Below are 22,890 nucleotides of genomic sequence, written 5' to 3'. Positions count from 1 at the left end.
ACATATATAGCTTGGCCTGGATCAAGCACTTTTCCATCGATTCTAGCACATAACCGACGTAACCATTTTTTTTCCATCACCTTTTCTTGAATTTTCTTTAATTTCAGTCTCTTGTTAAAAATAGAAATTTTTTTAACTATAACTTTAATTAGGACGGCTAAGGCTTCAATTTACGTGGTACATTATTATAATTTTTATTTTATTTTATTTGTATTTATGTTCTTTGTTTCTTCAATCTCAACCTACACATTGTAAAATAAAATCTTTATTGTTAGGTGCATATGTCAAAGGTGGTACTTTTTTTTTTCTTTTTAGAAAGATTGAATAAGGCATGTGGCTGTTTGTTTATCAATTTTTTTTTTATTTCAAGCCTTATTTATAGTATTTGTTAGCAAGCTTAAATATTGTGGATGAGTAACTATATCCGCAGGGGATGTTCTAGCAATTTTTTTTAGACTTAGAGCAATAAAGTAGTAATTTTTGTTTATTTATTTAGGGCCATTCGGTAATCGTTATAAAACAAGTTTCTCTCTATATAAATAAAAATCTGAAAAAAATTAAAAAGTATGTTCGATAATGTCTTAAAATAATTCAAACGAGCATCTAAGTAAAAATAGTCACGAATGAATACATAAAAACTATTAGATATTCTTAAGAACTAGTGATAAAAAAAGAATTACTATTTTTTAAAGGACATATAAGAACATTTATGAAACATAATGAGCTACCCCACTCACTGTCGCAATTGATTTCAAGATAAAATTCTATGAATCTTAACACATTCTCACCACTTATATTAAACTTTTGGTGACTTCTAAGACACTTAGATCAATTTCATTTTAGTTACGCTTCTTTCATTTCTCTTCGTATATAGTTTATTTTAAAATTTTGACTCCAAATTAAGTATCCGTGTATTATTTCTTTAGTTATTTATTGTTTATACATTATTAACTAATTGTCATCAAGATTCAAAAGGCAAAATAATATAAAATAAAATAAATATATTGTTTTTTTATCACATAAATAAATAATTTTATTTTGACTTTAAGATTCAAGAGAAACTATGTTTACAAAATTGGGTGGGAATATTGCTTCTTCATTATTATTATTATTATTATTATTTTCCTAAAAATACAACCGGTGACAATTAATTTTTTCTACATACTTAATTTGCTAGAATGTAATTGCAATTAATGATTTTATAATTTCATTTAATGCCACTAAAAATAGTGTAGAAGAAATAAATAAAGAGTAATGTGGCAATAGATCCATGCTATAAATTTTGAAAGATCTAAATGAGAAAAAAAATCGAGTAAGTGAAAACGTTAAGGTGATCAATTATAAATTTATCTCATTCAAATGGCTTCTAATGAAATTTTAGAAGTAACTGAAATGTTAGGTGTACTTGAATGCTATAAAATTATCTATTGGTGTCAGTTAGTGTTTCCCATTTCATTTTAATCCACTAGTTAGATACTTGACTCCCCCAAATTAAGTAACAAAATAATAATTGAAGCAAGTGTATGTTTCTGATGTTAATTAATAATATTATTTTTAATTACGTATTTCTTTTTGTTTTTTGTGTGAAATTAGCTTAATTAAACCAACTAACTAGTCATGTTGATCCTTAATGCTGGAAGTGGAAGCTCCTCCAAAGCTTAAATTCACAGTTTTTTTTTAATATTCATTCGATTCATGAAAGAGTGAGACAATTGTCTCATGGCACTAAATGGTAGACTAAGACTGAGTTTAGCCCAGTTTGGGACCATATGTTTGAACACTAAGTTTCTTTTCATGGGTCCTCTCTGTCTGTTTTTACAACACAAGAAAAGTCTCAGTCTAGAAACACCTATACATTATTATTGTTTACCATTGACCTTGTTTTGTAAAGAGAAACCATTACAAATTAATAATACAAATAGTGATAACTATTTAGCTGAAGCATGCATTGATAGCTAGAAGTGATTGTATGAATATAAGATGTTTGGTTATGTTGAGTAAACAATCGATGATGAAGGTGGAAATATAAAAAAATAAAAAAACCGAGACACGTACGTAACAAAAGGTTAAAACTTTTGAGCTATACAGTTCGTTATATGCCCGCCTGGTGAATTTTGTGTACATTTAATATGTACTGTAGCTTCGCATAGATTTGTCCAACAATAATAATTATTGGCACTGAAGCACTGTTGTTATTATTATTTGAATAGGTCGATATCGTGTAGGCTAAAGCACAAGTACTGTGTGAGAGAGCGAGAGGTGGTATATATATAATATAATACACTGCCACTACCCATATATCGCAAATTAAACAAGGCCATTTCAATTGGGCTTGGGTTGGGGAGAGTTGAGGATATTGAAGTGTTTTGGAAATATAAATTGATCGAGGCACCAAGACAAAAAAGACCAGCTCTAGTAGGGTTGTAACAAAAGCTTTGCTTTTTAAAATCCCTTTCTCTTTCTCTTTCTTTCTCTCTTTCTCTCTTTCTCTACACGTAAATTAATATATGAAACTTGATAGATATGTATAACATAATATGAAATGAATCTATATTGATATGTATAGGGAGAAAGAGAGAGAGAAGGGTTTGGAATTGAGGTTGAGGTTGAGGTTGAGGTTGAGGTTGGGGTTGGGGATTTTTGAAACTGAAACTGATGGAAAGGGATAAATGGGTGAATGGTGATGGGAAAGGGCTTCGTCCAGATGCACGATAGCTGTTGGTGGGTTAGGTAGCAAACCCTGCCCCCCCCCAGCCCTAGTTGGACCCATCCCCCTAGATTCCTGCTTCTCTCTCCTCTTTATTAACTTCTTTCTTCTTCTTCTTCTTCTTCCAAATACAATCCCCTTTCAAGTACTCTCTCTCTCTCTCTTGATAGATGGACAATTTGTTTGGCCCTTTAGACTCTAAAAAAACAAGCATACAGCCAACTGATTTCTCTTTTTTTCTTAAGTAATCCTAAGCTAAGACAAGCATGTCCATATATGACGGTACTACTCATCTAGTCATCTGATCTCTTGGTATTATAGCTTCTTTTTCTAAAATGTCACATTAGTCCTATACCAAAACCTATCTACCTTAGTTTAGTTTAGTTTAGTTATCTATGCCCAATTCCCAACATATATATTTCTCAATTTAGCTTTTTGGTTTCAAGTTTCTAATTGTTCAATCAATCATAATTTTAACAGTTCCTAAAAATATATATTTTATATTTACTTCTACTATTAAATCACCCACTTGGCTTCAAATTTAAATAAAATATGAAATCACTTCCATTTTCTTTCTCCTTTAACCAAGGAATCAAAGCTAGCTACCTGAAAAGTGTTTGCTTCTTCCCCTGAAATAAATATCAAAGACAACTGTCTATATTAAGAAAAACACCTCTTACTTTGTCTTTTTAAGAGTGAAAGGCACCTTTGTGCACTGTAAATGATTGTACACTTATTATATTGATGACTAAATTAAGTTCACGATAATCTAAACGCTACTATATTTATTTCATATCTCATATGGCTCATCTCTCTCTCGCTTAAAATATATTATATTCATAGTCTAATTAATATGTTAGTTACCTTATCTTTTCCTATTAACAAAAGAAGCTAGACATCACTGTTACATCAAGTCTAGCTCACAACATATGTGTATGTCTCTTTGTATTAAACTTTAAATTTCAACAGATAAAATTTAATAAAAAATGGTTATATCTTTGCATGAAAGGATGTCTAAAAAAATATATAAGATAAGGTTTAATTAATCATTCTTCTTTCCTCATTCGGAAATTATTAATAAATGAAAAATATATATTTAAATGTGAATGTATAAAATAAAATCAGAGAAGTAGACCCATAGAACCCCTCATCTTGCTTCTCCTAAACACTTTTTTTTCTTTCTTTTTTAAAAAAATAATTATAAAAGAAAAGTAAAATCTTCCTAGAAGCTGGTAAGGTATATAAGCCATAGGAGAGTCAGCCAATTTTGCTGCACTTGCTTCAACTAGAAGAGTTTAAATCTCCTGTTAATTTTTTTTCTTCTCTCTCTCTTTTTTTTTACCAAAGGGTTTCATTCTTTCTTTACTTGCTTAAAACTTGATATATATACTTTCAAGTTCTCTCTCTATCTGTCTTAGTTTTTTCTTCTCTTCCATACTAGCAAAGGCTCTGAAGAGCTGAGCCTTTCTGCCACCTTCTTTGCTTAATATATTAGCTATTCAGGCAAATGCCACCAAGATCAACATCTCAATTCCTTATATTGGTTCTTCATGCTTAGGTGATCTCTTTCTCTGAGAAGAAGAAGAAGAAGAAGAAGAAGAAGAAGAAAGCTTATAGCAGTGATCATCATGAGTGGAAATGGCATGGCCTTCTTCCCTACAAACTTCATGCTTCAAACCCCAAGTGAAGAAGATCATCATCATCATCATAATCATAATCATAATCATAATCATCACCATCACCCTCCGAGCTCTCTCAATCCGATCAATCTGCCTCCGTGCACACCTCAAGAATTTCATGGTTCTCTTCTCTTTTTCACTTTGTCTCTTCTCTGTTTTCTTCATTATGTGTCTACCCTTTAATGATATTAATTTTCTCGGTGGTCTTGTTTCATGTTGGCAGGAGTTGCGTCGTTTTTAGGTAAGAGATCGGTGTCGTTTTCGGGTATCGAGCTAGGAGAAGAAGGTAATGGAGGAGAAGATGATTTATCCGATGATGGATCTCAAGCAGGGGAAAAGAAGAGGAGACTTAATATGGAACAGGTTAAGACACTTGAGAAGAACTTCGAACTGGGGAATAAGCTTGAGCCAGAAAGGAAAATGCAGCTAGCTAGAGCTCTTGGTCTGCAACCGAGACAGATTGCTATTTGGTTTCAGAATAGGAGAGCTAGATGGAAGACTAAACAGCTTGAGAAAGATTATGATCTTCTCAAGAGACAATTTGAAGCTATCAAAGCAGACAACGATGTTCTCCAAGCTCAGAACCAGAAACTTCAAGCAGAGGTAATTAATTATATTTAAAATTAGTGATAAATACATTAATTGATATCACTGTCTTTGCATATTTCATATATTCTCCCTTATTTAGATATCCAAATTATTGCAAGGGATTATATTATTTTGATTCTCTAGAATATATTTTGTAGTTTTAACGGGGGCAGCTCTCTACTAGACTTCTCCTACTCACCTAGCAAAAGAATCAGTTTAATCACTTGAGAATTCTTTTCTCTGTTTTTTTTTTGGACTTTAATTATTATTACTATTTTTATTAAATGTTTGTTTTTTCTTTCTTTTTTATGTCTATCATGATTTTCAGAACCTTAATTTTCTGTGGGTGAGCAGCCAGCCATCTTGAACCACAATTCTAACGAAGATTAGTACAACACCATTTTCTGATAATAGATGTTTTAGCTTTTTTGATTGATTGATTGATTGATATAGTAGTTTGATGATCAGAGGCCTAAAGTGTAATGATATATCATCAGTAGCCAATCTTTCTTAACACAATAAATACTGATACAATATATTGGTCATGATTGGTATGTATGTTTGTGACTTGTTTTAATAACTATTTTTAATATTTTGTAATAATAACCCTTGGGCACAGATATCGGCTCTGAAAAATAGAGAGCCAACTGAATCAATAAACCTGAATAAAGAAACAGATCAAGGGTCTTGCAGCAACAGAAGTGACAATAGCTCAGATATTAAGTTGGATATCTCAAGAACACCGGCAGCCATAGACAGCCCACTTTCAAGTCATCCAAGGGCTCTCTTTCCAACCTCCATGAGGCCCAGTTCGGGTCATCATGTGGCTCAGCTCTTCCAGACCTCGTCATCAGCAAGATCATCAGATCAACAGCTCCAATATCAGAAGAATGATCATCATCATCACGTGGTCAAAGAAGAGAGCTTAAGCAATATGTTTTGTGGTATTGATGACCAATCTGGGTTTTGGCCATGGCTGGAACATCAACATTTTAATTAAGTTATGTGGTCGAGACTCTTTGAAAGAGAGAGGACATCTTAAGAGTCGAATATATTGGGTTAAAAGATATATGTTACACCACCATGAATGTGCGCAAGGTGATATAAAAGATGATCAATACTGCAACCAACTGCCATATCTGTAATTAATTAAGTTCGATATGTCCATGTTTTTTGGTACTTGGCCGGGAGAGTGTTGTTGTATAAAGTAGATATATATATATATATATATATTATATCATCACCATTAAGTCTTACTAGCTACTTGAGTTTTTTTTTTCTCCCAGTGGGGGCTGATTACAATCTTTAATGGAGGATTAATAAAGGGTTCTTTGTTTTTGAATTACAAGTTTGTTTTTCTTTTGACCTGCAGGGGTAAAAAAAAACAAAATCCAAAAGATACAATTTTATTTGATAAATAGTGATTTGTCGTAAGTATTTAGTTAATTCCAGCATGCATGAGGGCACAAAATAAAAGGGATTCTTTCCTTAGCCCTTTTCGTTGTTGTTCCTATCTTTTCTTTTCTTTTTCTTTCTTTAAAATCATGTCTTTTGTACAGTTGAAGAAAATATTGTATCTTTGGTTAGGCTAAGGCAATGTGGTTTGAAGAGAGAGGGGGGCTTGGAATAATGAATGATTGTTTCGCTGATGTCATAATTATAAAGCAGCATCAGTGGTGATCGAACGCAATCTACTCTGATCGAAACCAACCAATTAAGAATATATATATGTATATATAGAGATCAAGTTCTATGGAGCAGTGTAGAGAGAGAGAGAGAGAGAGAGAGAGAGAGAGAGAGAGTGATGAGGAGTGTAGTGTGTAGTGTAGAGTATCAAAAGCACACATTCCAAGAGGAAGAAACGACAAGCAGATGGAAGAGAAGGAAGAAGAAAACAAGAGGAGTTGGAAATGGGTCATACTCGTGAAGGGGACGTTGGCCAAATTTTCATACAAGCTGACAAACCAAGGAATGGGGTAACAAAAACCCATGTGTTCCCTGTGCACACACACACACTCACTTCTTCACTATTATATATAATAAATCATTATATTATTTATTAATTTATATTTTCGTTTATATACATAAGCAGAATTTGCACTATATATATATTTACATTTTTGTGTATAGGAAGACTTCATGTGAACGCCCCACTGTCACTGTCAGCTACAACGACCTTTTCGCCTTTATTTCTACAAATGCATATACTTAAACTCATGCACTTTTAAGAAGCTAGCAGCAAGCTTAGTAGAACTTAAAGACAGTGTTAAGTTTATTCTAGGGGGAAAATAATTAAAAGGGTTTTCTAAGTTTAATGAAATGTTATTTAAGCCACTGCTATATCAGTAGTTCCTTAACTTAACATGCATCAGAACTAGGCCAGACTGCGTGCTTTAAACCATATCTTGTAATTACAGATCGAAAGTTAATTCTTTCTCTCGTTATATATATGAATATTTTTATTGCAGCATATATATTATTTTTTTGTTGCATATATATATGTATATATTAATTCGAGGACATTCACAGAATATACAGAAATTTTATAGTTAAACTGTTACATCATGAACGTCTGAAGAAGACTGAAGCCAACTATATTGCAATAAGATATTTTCTTTTAAAACTCCTAAAAATAGAAAAATTGAACTATCACCCTAGCTACTCTTGATGACCCCACCTTAATTATTCGCTTTTATTTTGAATCATATTGTACGGAAATTAGTTCTGATCACACACCATTTGTTTTTTCTTCCTTCCACTATTGGCTTTTATTTGGAAAAAAAATCCATTTATATACTATAATCATAAGTATTAATCACTCTTTAAAATATTAACACTTCCACCGATATTAACGTAACGATCATATAAATGTATATAGTTTTATTGATTACGTAACATATGTACGCCAATATGGCATACAAAAATATATAGCAATTCTCATTTATAAGAAGTACAAATATATATTGAATAATCTTTACAAAAATAAAAATAACCCAATCTAAGAAAAAGCATGTGATAAATCAGCCTACCATTGTGGTAGTCTATATTTAATTAGAGGTTGACAATGAAAGAAAGCTATAAATGTGAAGATCAAACATGTTCATATATATATATATATTTATATCCCGGCCGTTATGCAAATTATATAAATATATATTTTCAATTATTTTTCATGGGATCGTGTGTCAAGGGGTATAAATAATCAAAGCTTAGGCAGCATATTGGCTGGAAAAACTTTGGCATATTTGGTGACACTTTTACATGCCAACTATATATATTAGTTGTTAATGTATCCTATAGTGCCAAAAACTAACAATTCTTAGTTGAGAATGTGTTTGGTGGCCACATGCAAGCATACTGGTTTAGTGTCTAAAGTAAACATTTATAGGGTTATAATATTAAAGAAATCCAAATCTTTAATTATTTTCATTATTTTTTGTTAAAGAAATGCCTATCATGTTTCGCTATAGATAACATTGCCACTATAAAATATAGAGTGACCATGTGGCAGGCAATGAAGTTAAGTTAATAATATTAAATATGTATTATTGATGTGCACTTAATTGGTACTGTATGAGGTATATGTGTTTATATAAAAACTATAAGCACTTACTAAAGAATGTGCTTGAGTTGTGTCAACGGCTCTTGCATGATATACATTATATGAGAAACTTTCTGGTATGATCGTGATCACTTAAAAAATACTAGATTAAAATTCATGAAAAGGATTCCTGATCACATTAATATCTAAACAACAATAGATGCATATGTTAAATTTACCTCATCTTTCGAGGCTGATCTCTCCTTCATCCCATTCTTAGTGAGCATGTTTTATTTTTCTTTGTCTTTTGTTCTCTCTCTCTCTCTCTCTCTTGGGTGAATCTATATATAATGTCATTTAATGGATTTTGTGTTAGCGTGCACCTGGTAATGTGCAGGATATGCACAAGTATTCCACTTGTATACTAATTGAGATAATGGGCCAGCAAACACATTCACTATAATTCAATTATTAATCGTACGTTGTCTTCTAATGTTTGTTAATTAATATATGTAGTCGAACAATATAAGAAATACTGGAACGAGATTCTTGTGGAGGAAGTCATTGATGATGTACTGTTGCTCTAGCTGCATCAGGCACGGATAGATACATCATATACCATTTAATCAGTATTCATTATATTATATTATGTTGTTATTTAAGTTCATAATCCTTACTCAAAATCTTGTTAGCCCTGCGAATTATTAAAAAGACTAATTCATATAAGCATGGGCGTGGCCCTCGTATCAAGGGACAACAATTATTATTTGAGCTCATTTCAATTAAAGTCCTAAATTGTGTAACCTACACTACAACAAAAAAACTTGACTTTTGCCGGTGCATTTTTGCGTCGGCAAAAGCTGACAGCAAAAGTCCATTGATAATAGGATTTTTGTCGCCCCAAAACGAACTGCACCGGCGCAAGTAACTTTTACCAACACAAAAATGCATCGGTAAGAAAATGGACTCGTTAAGAAAAAAAGTTTGCACGAAATGGTAAAAAACACTTTGTGGCGCAATTTTGCGCCGGAAAAAGTCTTAGCCTTTGCTGGTGCAAAATCACGCCGGCAAAAGTGAGACTTTTTAGCTGCATAAAATTGCACTCACAAAGGCTAAGACTTTTGGCAACACAATTTTGTGCCAGCAAAAGTTTAACGTTTTCCGGCGTTACAATACACCAGCAAAAGTCTATTTATTTTTCTTGACAAAGCCTTTTGCCGATGCAATTTTGCGCCAGGAAAAGTAATATTTATTTATAAAATTAAAATATTTTATATTTATTAATTTTAATTTATATTAAATTAATTAACTTTAATTCATATAGTGATTATATTAATTAAAAATAAAATAAAAATTCATTTGTACTAAATAAAAATTAAATTAGAACTATTAATATTAATTGTCTCCACTAAACATGAAAATATTAAAGTAGTTTAGTAAATTAAAATAGAAATTGTCTATAATAACATAAACTACAAATAAAGAAAAAAAGTTCTACAAATGAGTACTGGTGTCCTCATCATCCTCGCCCTCGTCAGTTGCACCATTGTCATCTTCATCTTCAAGATCCTCTTCTGGCAAGTCCACAGTAAAACCAAGCGTCATAGTGCCCATCTGCTTCAACAAAGCATTGATCAAGAGATTCAGATGCCGATGATGACTTACAAGTTTTTGATTATGCTTCTCAAGTTACTGATTATGCTTTAGTATGGCGTCCATTAAAGGTGGCACTTGCTCGAACATTTGAGAAGAAGATGATGAAAGTCTTGTCCTTTTCCCGCCAATTTTCTTTAGCCTAGGCAACGCCCAAAACCTTTTCTTATAGTGCGAGCGGGGCCCAAGGACATCAGTGACAATGTCCATATCATGCGGGAATTGACCGTCGACATTATCGTCGACACAAGAAGCAGCAGATGATGCACCAGCCGTACTATGAGATACTCGACGCTCGGTTATGTGATGCACAATAAAAAACACATATATTAGATCACAATATAACATTAAAAGAAAACCTAACTTAGAAAGAAAATAAATAAATAGTATGAACATTTCTAAAACAAAGTTATGAATTATATAGTTTCAAAGTATAATTTTATTATCTGTCTGCCAACATTCCACCATTAATGACTACAGACCAGTGATTAGAAAAGCGTGTAAGTAATTTTGTTCTTGTATTTGGGAGCAAGTGAGCTAAGTTAATTGGGTCAGCAAAATCCATATCTAAATAAAAAAATATGTTGATATTGCTGATATATATGGTAAGAGCGGTTAATTCCATTCACGAGGGAATTTACGTCTCTAAACATATATATCAACAATATATGCATATTTTTTTTTATTGAGATATGAATTTTCATGACCAAATTAACTTAGCCAACAAGCTCCCAGATACGGAGACAACATTAATTATGTTCTTTTTCTATCTTGGTTCGCAATCATTAATCATAAAGATACTGGCACATAGATCATACCATTTTAATTGTTATAAATTTAATTAATAATTAATAAGTAATTACTAATTGATACCAACCAATTAGTAATTTCTATTTATTAATTATTTACTAATCTTTTAGTTTTTTTCAACTAAACTTTAAGTTAAATGGTAATAAATTTTTAAATTAATACATACTTCAAATTAGTTAAGGCTAGGAAACTTACATATTTCATCGGCGCTTCGTCGCTAATCCACTTATCCTTATTCCTGTGGAGCTGCTTGAATGTATTGATCATGCTCGACAACTGGCCAGTAGACAAGTCGATCTAAGAAAAACAAATTATTAGAAGATTGTAATCCCTATAATATTTTCGTTACCATAACGATATTAGTTATTATAACTTGTGTGATCATAAACATGTGCAACGATGGATTTTGAACCGTGTCCTCCTGGTATGGTTATTTTGGCTCGAGCTTCTTTATTTCTCTTCGATATACACTGAAAACAGAAAATAATACTCATTAATTTAGATTGTAAAATTATAACGAAACATTAATTTAAAAACTAAACTATATATCTTGAGAATCAAAAGCCCAATAATCGCATCGAATTGCCCAATCAGAAGAACTTACACCATTATAAGGTTTCGCCTTCGCTCCCTCGTTGTCCACCTCTCCCCCAACATGTACCCAGTGCTTCTTCAATATGGCGTCAATCACTTAGATGCTTTTCCATCTGTCTTACCATGGCATCGTTAATTACAGGATTTTCTTGTGGATAAATGAATTTGTCTTAAAATCACAAATTTAGAATTTGTTAAAATATTATGAAGATGGAAAACATAATTAATGGTGATTTCTTTGAAATTTACAAAGATACTTATAGATAACCTCTACTGAATAACTTCTCGATCAGCTGGCGTTACTTGTTCCCAAGCTAGTGTAGTTAGGGGTACGGTGTCACGCAGATAATGAGACATGGTATTGTTGAACCACTTGTCGTACATTTGAACGAATTTTCCAGTTTGTTCATCAAACTCTACTTTAAGGTGGCTAACGTTTTTGATTGCGAGCTCCTTCTCAATATTGGCACCATAATAAGTCCCCCCGACCCATCTTGGAACCACTACCGGTGTCATTACTTGGTTCGACCATGCTAAATTAAAATATTCATTTATTAATTAATTTTACTATTATAATATTATTTTTATGAATATATATTAACTAAAATGATGCAATGAAATGATAATAAATAGAGTAATTGATTGAATTAAAAAAATTACAAATATTCGTTCAAATTACATATCACCATCCTCAACATCACTAACCACAACATCATTGCAGACACCACTATCACTATCACTATTGACTAGTATATTAGCGTCATTCTCATCGTCTTCATACTCGACCAACATGTCGTCTTCGAATTCAACTTCATCATCAACAACAAATTCATCTGAACATTCGCCAACTAAATCATCGACGTTCTACACTTCAGTCGGATTGACATCAACCCAATCATACTGAAGACTGTAAAAAATAGTAAGTTCTACCCACAACTGAAATGCTGAAGAATTAACTTATTGTAATATGAGTATATCATTTGTGGTATCCGTATCATTGACATCTCTATTTGAGAAATCCAACACATTCCTCAAAATGTATACATTAACGAGACTCCAATCATCCCCATTTTCTACGTCCCGAAGATAATACACCAACTTTGCTTGTGGTCCAAGAACGAAAGTGTAATGCCTTGTTAGCCAAGATAGTTACATTGTGTATTTTAAACAGTGCTAGGGTCGCTAAACGAGTCATTTGGGCATAAACGTGTACTAAACATAATTAACAGTTTAGGGTTAAAATTTTTGGTCAAAAGGAATAATCATTTCGTTAAAACATTAAGCTGTACATGGGATCCCGTAATAAATGTTTACAAAGTTTTTTACAGTTCCAAAAGGGTAATTACAACTCAAAAGTAACAGCCCGCCAACCTAAGCGGCAAAAATAGGGTTTAACCCTAGTTCCTTTGAGCAACCTTTGCCGTTGTGGTCAAGCGGATGCATATGTACACGTCGCCACCTAAGCTCTGCAACTCATGGCTGGTCCAGCTTCCCTTTCCCCTTACCTGCACCACATAACACCCGTGAACCAAGGCTCAGCAAGAAAACTTAAACATGCTCATAAATAGTTAATAATACATTACCAAACCACAATAATCATGCCCAACAGTAATAACCCTACTCATGCATGCATAACATTCATATAAATGACTACAACATCATATGGGGCCAGCTGCCCTAATTACATGATTAATGTTCTGGGGCCCGTTGCCCAAAACACATGATTAATAAATCACACTGGGGCTCACCGCTCTAGGATATGAGACTAATAAGTCACCTGGGGCCCATTGCCCTATCCTTTGTATAACCAGCCTTGGAGCTGGCCCAGCGTACCTGTCGCTTAATTTTCCACTACCATTGGGTAAAACAAGCGTATGATGCTATTATCGAGCACGACCAGCGCTCAGCGCGCTATTATCGCTCTTGACTCATAAGTCAATACTTTTCGACCATTGCTCAGCACTATTGCTGTCCTTGACTCATAAGCTAATGCTTTTCGACCAGCACTCAGTGCTATTTCCGTCCTTGACTCATAAGTCAAGCTTTTCTCAATTATATAATGCTAACAGGCATTGATCATTTAACAAATATCCATGTAAAGAGCATTCAACATGCTTAATCAATCATTTATAGGCATAATCATAATCATGCACATTTGCGGGGGTCCAAGCCCTAATCACATTTGCATTCAACATAAATCACATATTGGGTGCAGTTTTCTCACCTCAGGTCCAAGTGTAAAGTAAAATAAGAACGATCCTCGAGCACGATCCAGATCCCGAGCCCCTAGTGATAACCTAGTCACAACAAAGTACATAATCCCGTCAAAAATGAATAAATAAAGGCTTATGGACCGAGTCCTAGCCTCTGAGATGTCAAATCCTACTAAATCAGGTAGTAGGATTGATCCCGAGCCCCTAGGTTTGAGTTCCCAAACTCAAAACCCTTCCAAGGCTCAAAATCTCTTAAGTGATGCGACCCCCAATCATTTGAACCATAACCCGCCCAAGTTAGAGGCCCAGTGTAACGTCCCATATTACCTATTAAGGCTTAGGGCCTTGATTAGGGGGCCAGGATGGAAATTTATGAGAATTATGTGTGTATGTGATATATATATATGTGTATGATTATATGATTATGTGAGTAATATTATAATATGACTAGATATGCATGTTTATGTGTATTAAATATGCATGTGGGCTCGTTTCTTATCAGAAGGGCAATTTTCGTAAATTGGCCCGTTATGGATATATTTGGAATATATGTGCATATATGTGAGACCACATTATTATGTGGATATATTTGTGTTACTTGGCATGGGTGATCCTAGGGAGCAAGTTAGCGGGAAAGTCAAAACATGATCCAATACCCGACTTGGGGTGAGTCAAGGGGTATATTAAGTATTTAGCACATTACCGAGATATCGGGTAATGGGAGTAAATATTTGAGGATATATTTGAAGTTAGTGAGATTAGGAGAGAATTCCGGGAGTTTTGGCTATTTTGCCATCGGGGACATTTTTGGGACCCTAAGCCTCAGGATTTGCTTAAGGTTACTTAGAGTCTAAGTAAACCTCACAAACAAAAAAAACTCTCAGCAAGCACGTTGCTTGAGGAAATTCTCTTAATTGCGAGGAGGAAAGGCTGAATCAAGGGGAATCGAGGCAAGTTTAGGCTCGGGATTGCTTGGGGAAAAGCTTAGCATCGCTTAGGGCAGTAGAGGTAATGATTTCTAGCCTTAATTCCCTGTATTTTTTCTCGTTTTAGTTAAGTTTTGGAGTTTAGAAGCCCAGTTATGAATTTTGAGATTTGAGGAGGTTTTTGGGCAAGCTTTCGCATGGGTTTTGATGATATTGGGCTGCTGAATCGTTTGGAAACTTTGTTTTTGGGATTGGGATATGTTTGTATAGGTTTATGGAGGGATTTGGATTGAGAAAAATGGAGGAAAAACAGAGTTTGCAGGTCAAGCCGCGACCCTGTTCTTGGGATTTGGATTGAGAAAAATGGAGGAAAAATTGCACTTGGTCTGCGTTTAGGGCTCAACTCGATTATATTACAGAGTTAATGTTATGTTGAGATTGTTTTATTAAAAATATTGAATTTGTTGTGTTTACCTATGTTATGCAATAATTGTTGAGTTGTATACCTAATTGGGGAAGCTCAACTTATAAGTTGAAGGTCTATCTATGTTATCTGATGAAGGGCTTGATTTAACAGTCAAGGGTATAGTCGGTTTTAAAGGACTTGACTTATCAGTCAGATGTTGAGACTAGACTTATCAGTCGAAGGTTAAAACTTGACTTATCAGTCGAAGGATAAAACTCGACTCATCAGTCGAAGGTTAAGACTCGACTTATCAGTCAAAGGTTAAGACTCGACGCATCAGTCGAAGGTTGAGACTTAACTTATTAGTTGAATGTTAAGACTCAACTTATTAGTTGAATGTTAAGACTCGACTTATCAGTCGAAGGGTAAGAATCGACTTATTAGTTGACGGTTTAAGGCACAACTTATCAGTCAAAGATTTAAAGACTCAACTTATTAATTAAAGGTTAAAGGACTTTGCTTATGAGTCGAGAGTTTAAAGGCTCGACTTAGAAGTCCAGGGCGGTAATAGTGTGCTGAATGCTAGACGATAGGGTTAAGCCAACTCAGAAGCAAAATACACGCTTGAACGCCCCTAGGGACGTCTAGAATGTGAAGTATCAGACGCGCTTGGCCAGCTCAAAGGATGGTTATGTGAGAGACGGGCACTAAAGCCCTAGTGTGACTCTATAGTCACTTATATGAGTTAATTGCATGCAAGAGTAGGGTTATTATTGCTGGCATGCTAGTTATGATTCTATTATCTGATAATGTACTACTTATAAGCATGTTTATGTTTTCTTGCTGAGCCTGGGCTCGCGGGTGCTTATGGTGCAGGTAAAGGAAATGAAAAGCTAGGCCAACCATGAGTTCGAGAGCTTTAGGGGTAGAGTGTACATATGCAGCTTGCTCGTCCGCCACGGCCGAGGCTATCAGTTGGAACTAGGGTTGGACCCTGATTTTTCTGCCTAGGTAAGATTTTGTATCCGTTTGGGTTTGTAATCATTTTTAACTATGATGTGATTGCATGTATGGAAGTTAAACGCTTTTAATAAAATGGTTGACTTTTGACTGAAATTTTTAGTACCTAAACCTCTGGTTAGTTTAATTACACGATTTAAACTCAAATGACTCGTTTAGCGAGTTAAGCACTATTCAAACTACATAGTGTAATAGTCCTTGAATAAGAGGATGTTACAACTTAGTATCAGAGCGGTTTAGGTTTATTGGTTCCTAAAGATTGGCTGGGCATGTAAACTCGTCGCTGAAGACAAGCACGACTCAGGGTTTAGTAACTATTTATGTTAATTTGTGTTACCTGCTTAATTGACTTATGGGTGTCTTATTTGCATGCTTGTTTAGGGAGCATGAGTCATACTGATAGGGCCCGACCCTTGAATGTTATGTGTATGAGAAGAATGTGTTTATTAGCACCCTAATTGAGCATGAATATAAAATGAGTTGCTTATTAGCACTGTTATGGCATGTGTATGCTTAATTGTCTAGTTTTGGACCATGGGAGTGGTATTGGGCACTATTATTGCTATTTAATGTGCCAAGTCATTGATTTCAGATACACTTGGAAGTATGCTTCTAGGGCAATCAAATAAGCCAACCGACACTAAAAGTCAGGTTAGGGATGAAGACCAGGGTAAGAACCCTCTGTCAGCTCCTGAAAACTGGCAACATGTGCTTGTTGATATGCAAGCCATGATACAGAGGTAGGACGAAGAAATCCTCATGTTGAGGCAGTTGCAGGTTCCAGCAGAGAACGCTACATCGGTTGTGCCACCTGCTGTGGCACCAATATTACAGGAACAACCAGGGGCTGAGAATAGGTGGAAGCCTCTCTATGAGTGCTTCAGGAAACAACACCCCCCTACCTTTGAGGGAGGGCCAGATCCGCTGCGAGCTGAGCAGTGGATGGGTATGACCACCTCCATCCTCGACTTCATGGGGATGGCAGGTAATCATAGAGTGGCCTGTGCCACATTCATGTTTCAGGAAGACGCCCGAATCTGGTAGGAAGTGGTATCTCAGACAAGAGATGTGAAGACCCTGAGTTGGGAAGAATTCAGAGGACTATTCAATGAGAAATACTATAATGATGCAGTCAAAGCTGCAAAGGATGACGAGTTCAGCAATCAGGTGCAGGGCACCATGATCGTTACAAAGTATGCCCTAAAATTTGACAGGTTGGCCAAGTTTGCTGCAGACTTGGTAACAAATGATGTGATAAGGAAGGAGAGGTTTGTTTGAGGGCTAAATGTTATGATAGCCTAGGATGTTAAAATTACTTTAGTACCTGGAGTGACGACTTATGCTCAAGTAGTGGAGAAGAACCTTACTGCAAAGGGCGTTGAAAATAAGATTTGGCGCGAGAATGCGGCTAGAAGAGACACTAGAAGGGTGGGACCTCTCTTTATTGGAGCTGGTAGGGGCAGAGGCATTAGTGACCAGAAGAGGAAGACCCCAAATACCATTACAGTTTCAGGCTCAGATAGGAGGCCTTGGGATACACAAGTTGGCCGCCAAGGCGGCAATAAGAATTGGAGGACTTATGCAGAATGTGCCAGATGTAGGAGACGTCATCTGGGAGAGTGTCGGGCAAGGGCCTACTTTTTATGCGGTATTGTTGGGAACCTCAAGAAAGATTGCCCAAGGGCGAAGAAGGAAGAACTAAAGAAGGCAGACAACTTGGGTCTGACTTGAGTGTTCACATAGACACAATCAGAGGTTGAGGCTCGACCCTTAGTAGTGACAAGTCAGCTTTCTAGTGCTGGAACTTCTTATTCAGTTTTGATTGATTCTGGGGCTACACATTCCTTTATATCTAGTAGGACAATCGATAGGTTGTGTAGGCCATGGTAAAACTATGCAGTGGGTTTTGGAACCTTGTTGCCTGTAACGCCCTACTGCCTTAGAGCCGTTACTAAGTGAGTTTAAAACGTGCAATTAACTTGCTAGCTGAGGTTTTAGATTAAAAGTGTAGCTAAACTGTAATAAAAGTCATATAACTTGAAAATGTAGTTATTCACTAAAAATTATAAGCGTTAAAAATTTTGGATCCCAAAATACTGTTTGGAAATATTTACAACTCAAAAATATGATTAAAGTCGACTAAATGACAAAATTCAGACTAATACAAAACATATCCCAAAAATACCCCTGGCCGTGGCAGCGAGGTTGGCCAAACATGTACACGTCGCTTCACGCTCTCCGTACTCATGGTTGGTCGACCTTCACCTTGCCCTTACCTGCACCCACCATAGAGCACCCGTGAGCCGAGGCCCAACAAGAAAACTTCACACAAGCAATCAACATATGCATATCTATCATTCAACATATAGTAAAACCACCAACAGGCTAAACACATAATGGCCATGCCGTCCCAGGCTCTTTACCAGGCCCTGGGTTCGCGGTCTATACCGTGAGGATATCCCAGGTATCCTATAGGGGTCTCACCCTGGCAACTCGCACTCTATGTGCTTAACGCTACTCTCGACCCCTTGTCATACTCGGCCTTTGCTGTTCCCGGCCCTCGCCGTTCTCGGTCTTCACCATTCCCGGCCCTTGCCGTTCATTCAAAAATATGCACACATAGCATAATTTAACATATACTTAAACATACATAAACATAATCAATGGGGCTGCACCCTACATCACAATCACATAGGGTCATGCCCTGCAATACCAACTATAGGGCCATGCCCTGCTCTATGGGTACAACAATTTTCTTAGCTTTGTCCTGAGCTTTCCGAGCACCAATGTCCCGAGCACAGTCCCCTAGTCCGAGCCTCCCTGAAAACCTAGTCAAAACACATCAATAACATCCATCCATCAAGTTCTATTCTATTAAATAACTTTGGGTTATAATACTAGTCTCCGGGACCTTGAATTCTATCAATCCGGGTGATAAAATCCATCCCGAGCCTTAACTTTTGGATTGTCGAGCCTAAAATCTCCTTGGGGTCCAAAAACCAACTAAGCGTAGCGACCCCAAGATCCCATGCCGCGGCCCGCCTCAACTAGGGGCCCAGCCTCAAAATTTTGCCCATGCGCACCGCGATCCAATCCTTGGTGTGCCGCGACCCGCCCTTCTTCCTGGCCTCCCAATTGTTCTAGAGGGCCACGCCTCAGCAAGAACAACGCCGCGGCCCGACCCTTCGAACCCAGAAAAAATCCTCCATTTTCACCACCAAAACCAAGCCAATTAACCCCAAAATCAATCTAATAATACAATTCATTCACCACAGAAGTTCTACTATAATCTCAACAACAATACCTAACAAAAATTAACCCCAAACCTCATCTAGATACTCAAGAGTAATCCACCACCTAGCTCACATGCATAACTTTGAAACACCAACAAAACTTAGCATAATTAAGTTAATTAAGTGCTAGAATCCTTACCTCAATTGATAGCTTTGCCCTTGAGCTAATCCTTAATCACAGCTAGCTTCAATTCTCTTGATAAGCAAGCCCAAATTCTTTAGTAGATTCAAGTCTTCAAGCTTCCAAAGAGAGAGAAAACTCCAAGATAGGGAGAGGGTCAGTTCACTAAATTTATGAACGCTTCCAAGTTTTGTTTACTTAACTTAGGTCTCTAAAGTTACCTCCAAGGCTTGGGGCACCAAAAACGTCCCCGAGGGAAAAATGGTAAATTTCCCCGATAATCCCTCCTAAACGTTCTAACTTCAAATATATCTCTAAATATTTTTTTTCATAACCTGATAACCTAATAAAATGTCTAATGCTTGAAATACCCCTCGACTCGCCCCGAGTAGGGTATTCGACCCCGTTGTGACTTTCTAGCTAAACCGCTCCCTAGGGCTGTCTCGGATCGTGCAACACAAATATATCACAATATTCACAATAATCACATTTATTGCATTTATGCCCTCAACGGGCTAAACTTACAAACATGCCCCTACTAACCAAACGGGGCCCACATGCATATTTAATTCACCTAAACATGCATTTCTAATCACATAATCATCAAATTCACATATTAACATAATAAACCACTTATTGCCCTCCAGGCACGCTAATCAAGGCTCAAAGCCTTATTAGAAAATTTGAGACGCTACAACTATCCCCTCCTTACAGAAATTTTTTCCTCAAAATTACTTGAACAACTCGGGATACCGCTCCCACATATCCGATTCAAGTTCCCACGTCGCCTCCTCAATCTTGTTGTTCCTCCACAACACTTTCACCAAAGCGATGGTCTTATTTCGCAAAACTTTATCCTCCCAGTCAAGAATCTGAACTGGCTTCTCCTCATATGATAAATCCTGGTCTAGCTCCAAGTTCTCATAACTCAGTACATGTGTAGAATCTGATACATACTTCCGAAGCATAGATACGTGAAAAACATCATGAACCCCTGATAGAGCTGGAGGCATCGCCAACCTGTAAGATACCTCTCCAACCCGTTCTAGAATCTCAAAGGGGCCAACAAACCTAGGGCTCAGCTTGCCCCGAACACCAAACTGTTTGACTCCTCTCAAAGGTGAAACCCTAAGGAACACATGGTCACCGACTTGAAACTCTATGCTCCTGCATTTCATGTCCGAGTAACTCTTCTGGCGAATCTAGGAGGCAAGCATTCGAGCTGTAATCTTTCCTATCACCTCATTGGTCCTCTGAACCATCTTAGGACCTAAGTACCTCCTCTCACCCGTCTCATCCCAATGAATAGGTGATCTGTACTTCCTCCCATATAGCATCTCGTACGGAGCCACTCCGATAGTCGCCTGATAACTGTTGTTGTATGAAAACTCAATCAAAGAGAGATAATTACTCCAAGATCCCCCAAAATCCAGCACACAGGCTCATAGCATATCTTCCAGTATCTGAATCGTCCTCTTAGACTGTCAGTCCGTCTAAAGATGATAAGCGATACTAAACTGCAATTGCGTGCCCATAGCCTTCTACAAACTCTCCCAAAACTTCGAGGTGAAGGTGGGGTCCCTGTCGGATACTGTCGGCCTCGGAGCCCCATGAAGTCGAACAATTTCCTTCACATATAACTCGGCATATTGTTCCACAGTATAAGTCGTCCTGACAGGTAAAAAGTGGGCGGACTTGGTATACCTATCCATAACTGTCCCATGGTCCTTGGCAAACCAAGCTGAAGTCCATGGTGATATCCTCCCACTTCCACTCTGTAATCCTTAGAGGCTACAATAACCCTACTGGCCTCTGATGTTCAGCCTTTACCTGCTAGCAAGTTAAGCATCTAGCCACATAATCCACCACGTCCCTCTTCATTCCTGACCACCAATACAAGGCTCTCAAATCTTGGTACATCTTCATCGTACCTGGATGTAAAGAATAGGGAGTGGTATGAGATTCATCCAAGATCTCTCGCCAGATACCAGAATCCATCGGAACACAGATCCGACCCTTGTACTTCAGTAATCCCATCTCCGAGATAGAGAAGTCCTTAGCCGCCCTGACTAAGACACTCTCTCTGTGCCCTCTTAACTGGGAATCTTTCCTCTGCGCCTCCTTGATCCTCTCAAGGAGTGTAGACTGAAGAGTGATGTTGGCTAACTGACCAACCACCAACTCTATACCAGCTCTAGTCATCTCCTCAGCTAACTTATCAGATATCTGCCTCGAACTGAACAATTTTCTTGGGCCCTTCCGACTTAATGCACCAGCCACTACATTAGCCTTTCCAAGATGGTATAGGATATCACAATCATAATCTTTTACCAATTCTAGTCACCGTCTCTGGCGCATATTCAGATCCTTCTGAGTAAAGAAGTACTTCAAACTCTTATGGTTGGTGTATATCTCGCACTTCTCACCATATAGATAATGTCTCCAAACCTTAAGTGAAAATACCACCGCTGCCAACTCCAGATCATGCGTGGGATATCTCTGCTCATACTCCTTTAACTTTCTTGATGCGTAGGCTATCACCTTTCTGGTTGCATCAACACACCCCCTAAACCCTGTCTGGAAGTGTCACAATAAACCACGAACTTCTCATTGTCTGTCGGTAGACTCAATACTGGAGCGGTGATCAGTCGCCGCTTTAATTCCTTGAAACTGTTCTCACACCTGTCCATCCACACATACTTAGTCTTCTTCCTCGTCAATTAAGTCAGCAGTGTGGCAATCCTAGAGAACCCCTCAACGAACGGCCGATAATACCCTGACAATCCCATAAAACTCCTAACTTCAAGAACACTACTCGGTCTAGGCAAATCTCTCACTGCCTCAATCTTACTTGGGTCAACCAGAATCCCTTCCTTACTGACAATATGGCCCAGAAACGTGACTTGTGGTAGCCAAAACTCGCACTTGCTAAACTTAGCATATAACCTATGCTCTCTCAACCGCTGCAATACCAAACATAGATGCTGCTCATGCCCTGCCTCTGACTAAGAGTACACCAGTATGTCATCAATAAACACAATCACAAACTTGTCCAAATAGTCCTTGAAAACCCTATTCATCATGTCCATAAAAGCTGTTGGGGCGTTGGTTAATCCAAATGACATAACTAGGAATTCATAATGTCCATATCTCGTGCGGAAAGTGGTCTTTGGTATGTCCTCCTCTTTGATCCTTAACTGATGATAACCTGATCGGAGACCAATCTTAGAAAACACTGTCTTTCCTTGTAGTTGGTAAAATAAATTGTCGATCCTAGGCAGTGGGTACTTATTCTTGATGGCCAACTTGTTCAGCTCCATGTAATCAATACACATCCTA

The 22,890-nt window shown here is 36.8% G+C and overlaps 1 protein-coding gene across 1 annotated transcript; it reads left to right on the top strand.

Moving 5' to 3' along the window:
* Positions 1 to 3,963: 3,963 nt before the first annotated feature.
* Positions 3,964 to 6,316, top strand: LOC133823065 (homeobox-leucine zipper protein ATHB-13-like). Its single transcript, XM_062255643.1, has 3 exons — positions 3,964 to 4,507; positions 4,610 to 4,989; positions 5,594 to 6,316. Exons 1-3 carry the CDS (start codon positions 4,336 to 4,338, stop codon positions 5,972 to 5,974), a joined length of 933 nt encoding a protein of 310 aa, XP_062111627.1. The 5' UTR covers positions 3,964 to 4,335; the 3' UTR covers positions 5,975 to 6,316.
* The last annotated feature ends 16,574 nt before the right edge of the window (positions 6,317 to 22,890 follow it).

The sequence above is a fragment of the Humulus lupulus genome, chromosome 3 (assembly GCF_963169125.1).
Source record: "Humulus lupulus chromosome 3, drHumLupu1.1, whole genome shotgun sequence".
Classification (NCBI taxonomy): Eukaryota; Viridiplantae; Streptophyta; class Magnoliopsida; order Rosales; family Cannabaceae; genus Humulus; species Humulus lupulus.
The sequence above is the reverse complement of the archived record's forward strand: the minus strand, read 5'-3'. Positions and strand labels throughout refer to the sequence as shown.

Coding starts and splice junctions, on each gene's coding strand:
- LOC133823065 (XM_062255643.1), top strand. CDS start 4,336: ATGAGTGGAAATGGCATGGCCTTCTTCCCTACAAACTTCATGCTTCAA. Junction 4,508..4,609: donor CACACCTCAAGAATTTCATG/GTTCTCTTCTCT, acceptor TCATGTTGGCAG/GAGTTGCGTCGTTTTTAGGT. Junction 4,990..5,593: donor ACCAGAAACTTCAAGCAGAG/GTAATTAATTAT, acceptor CCTTGGGCACAG/ATATCGGCTCTGAAAAATAG.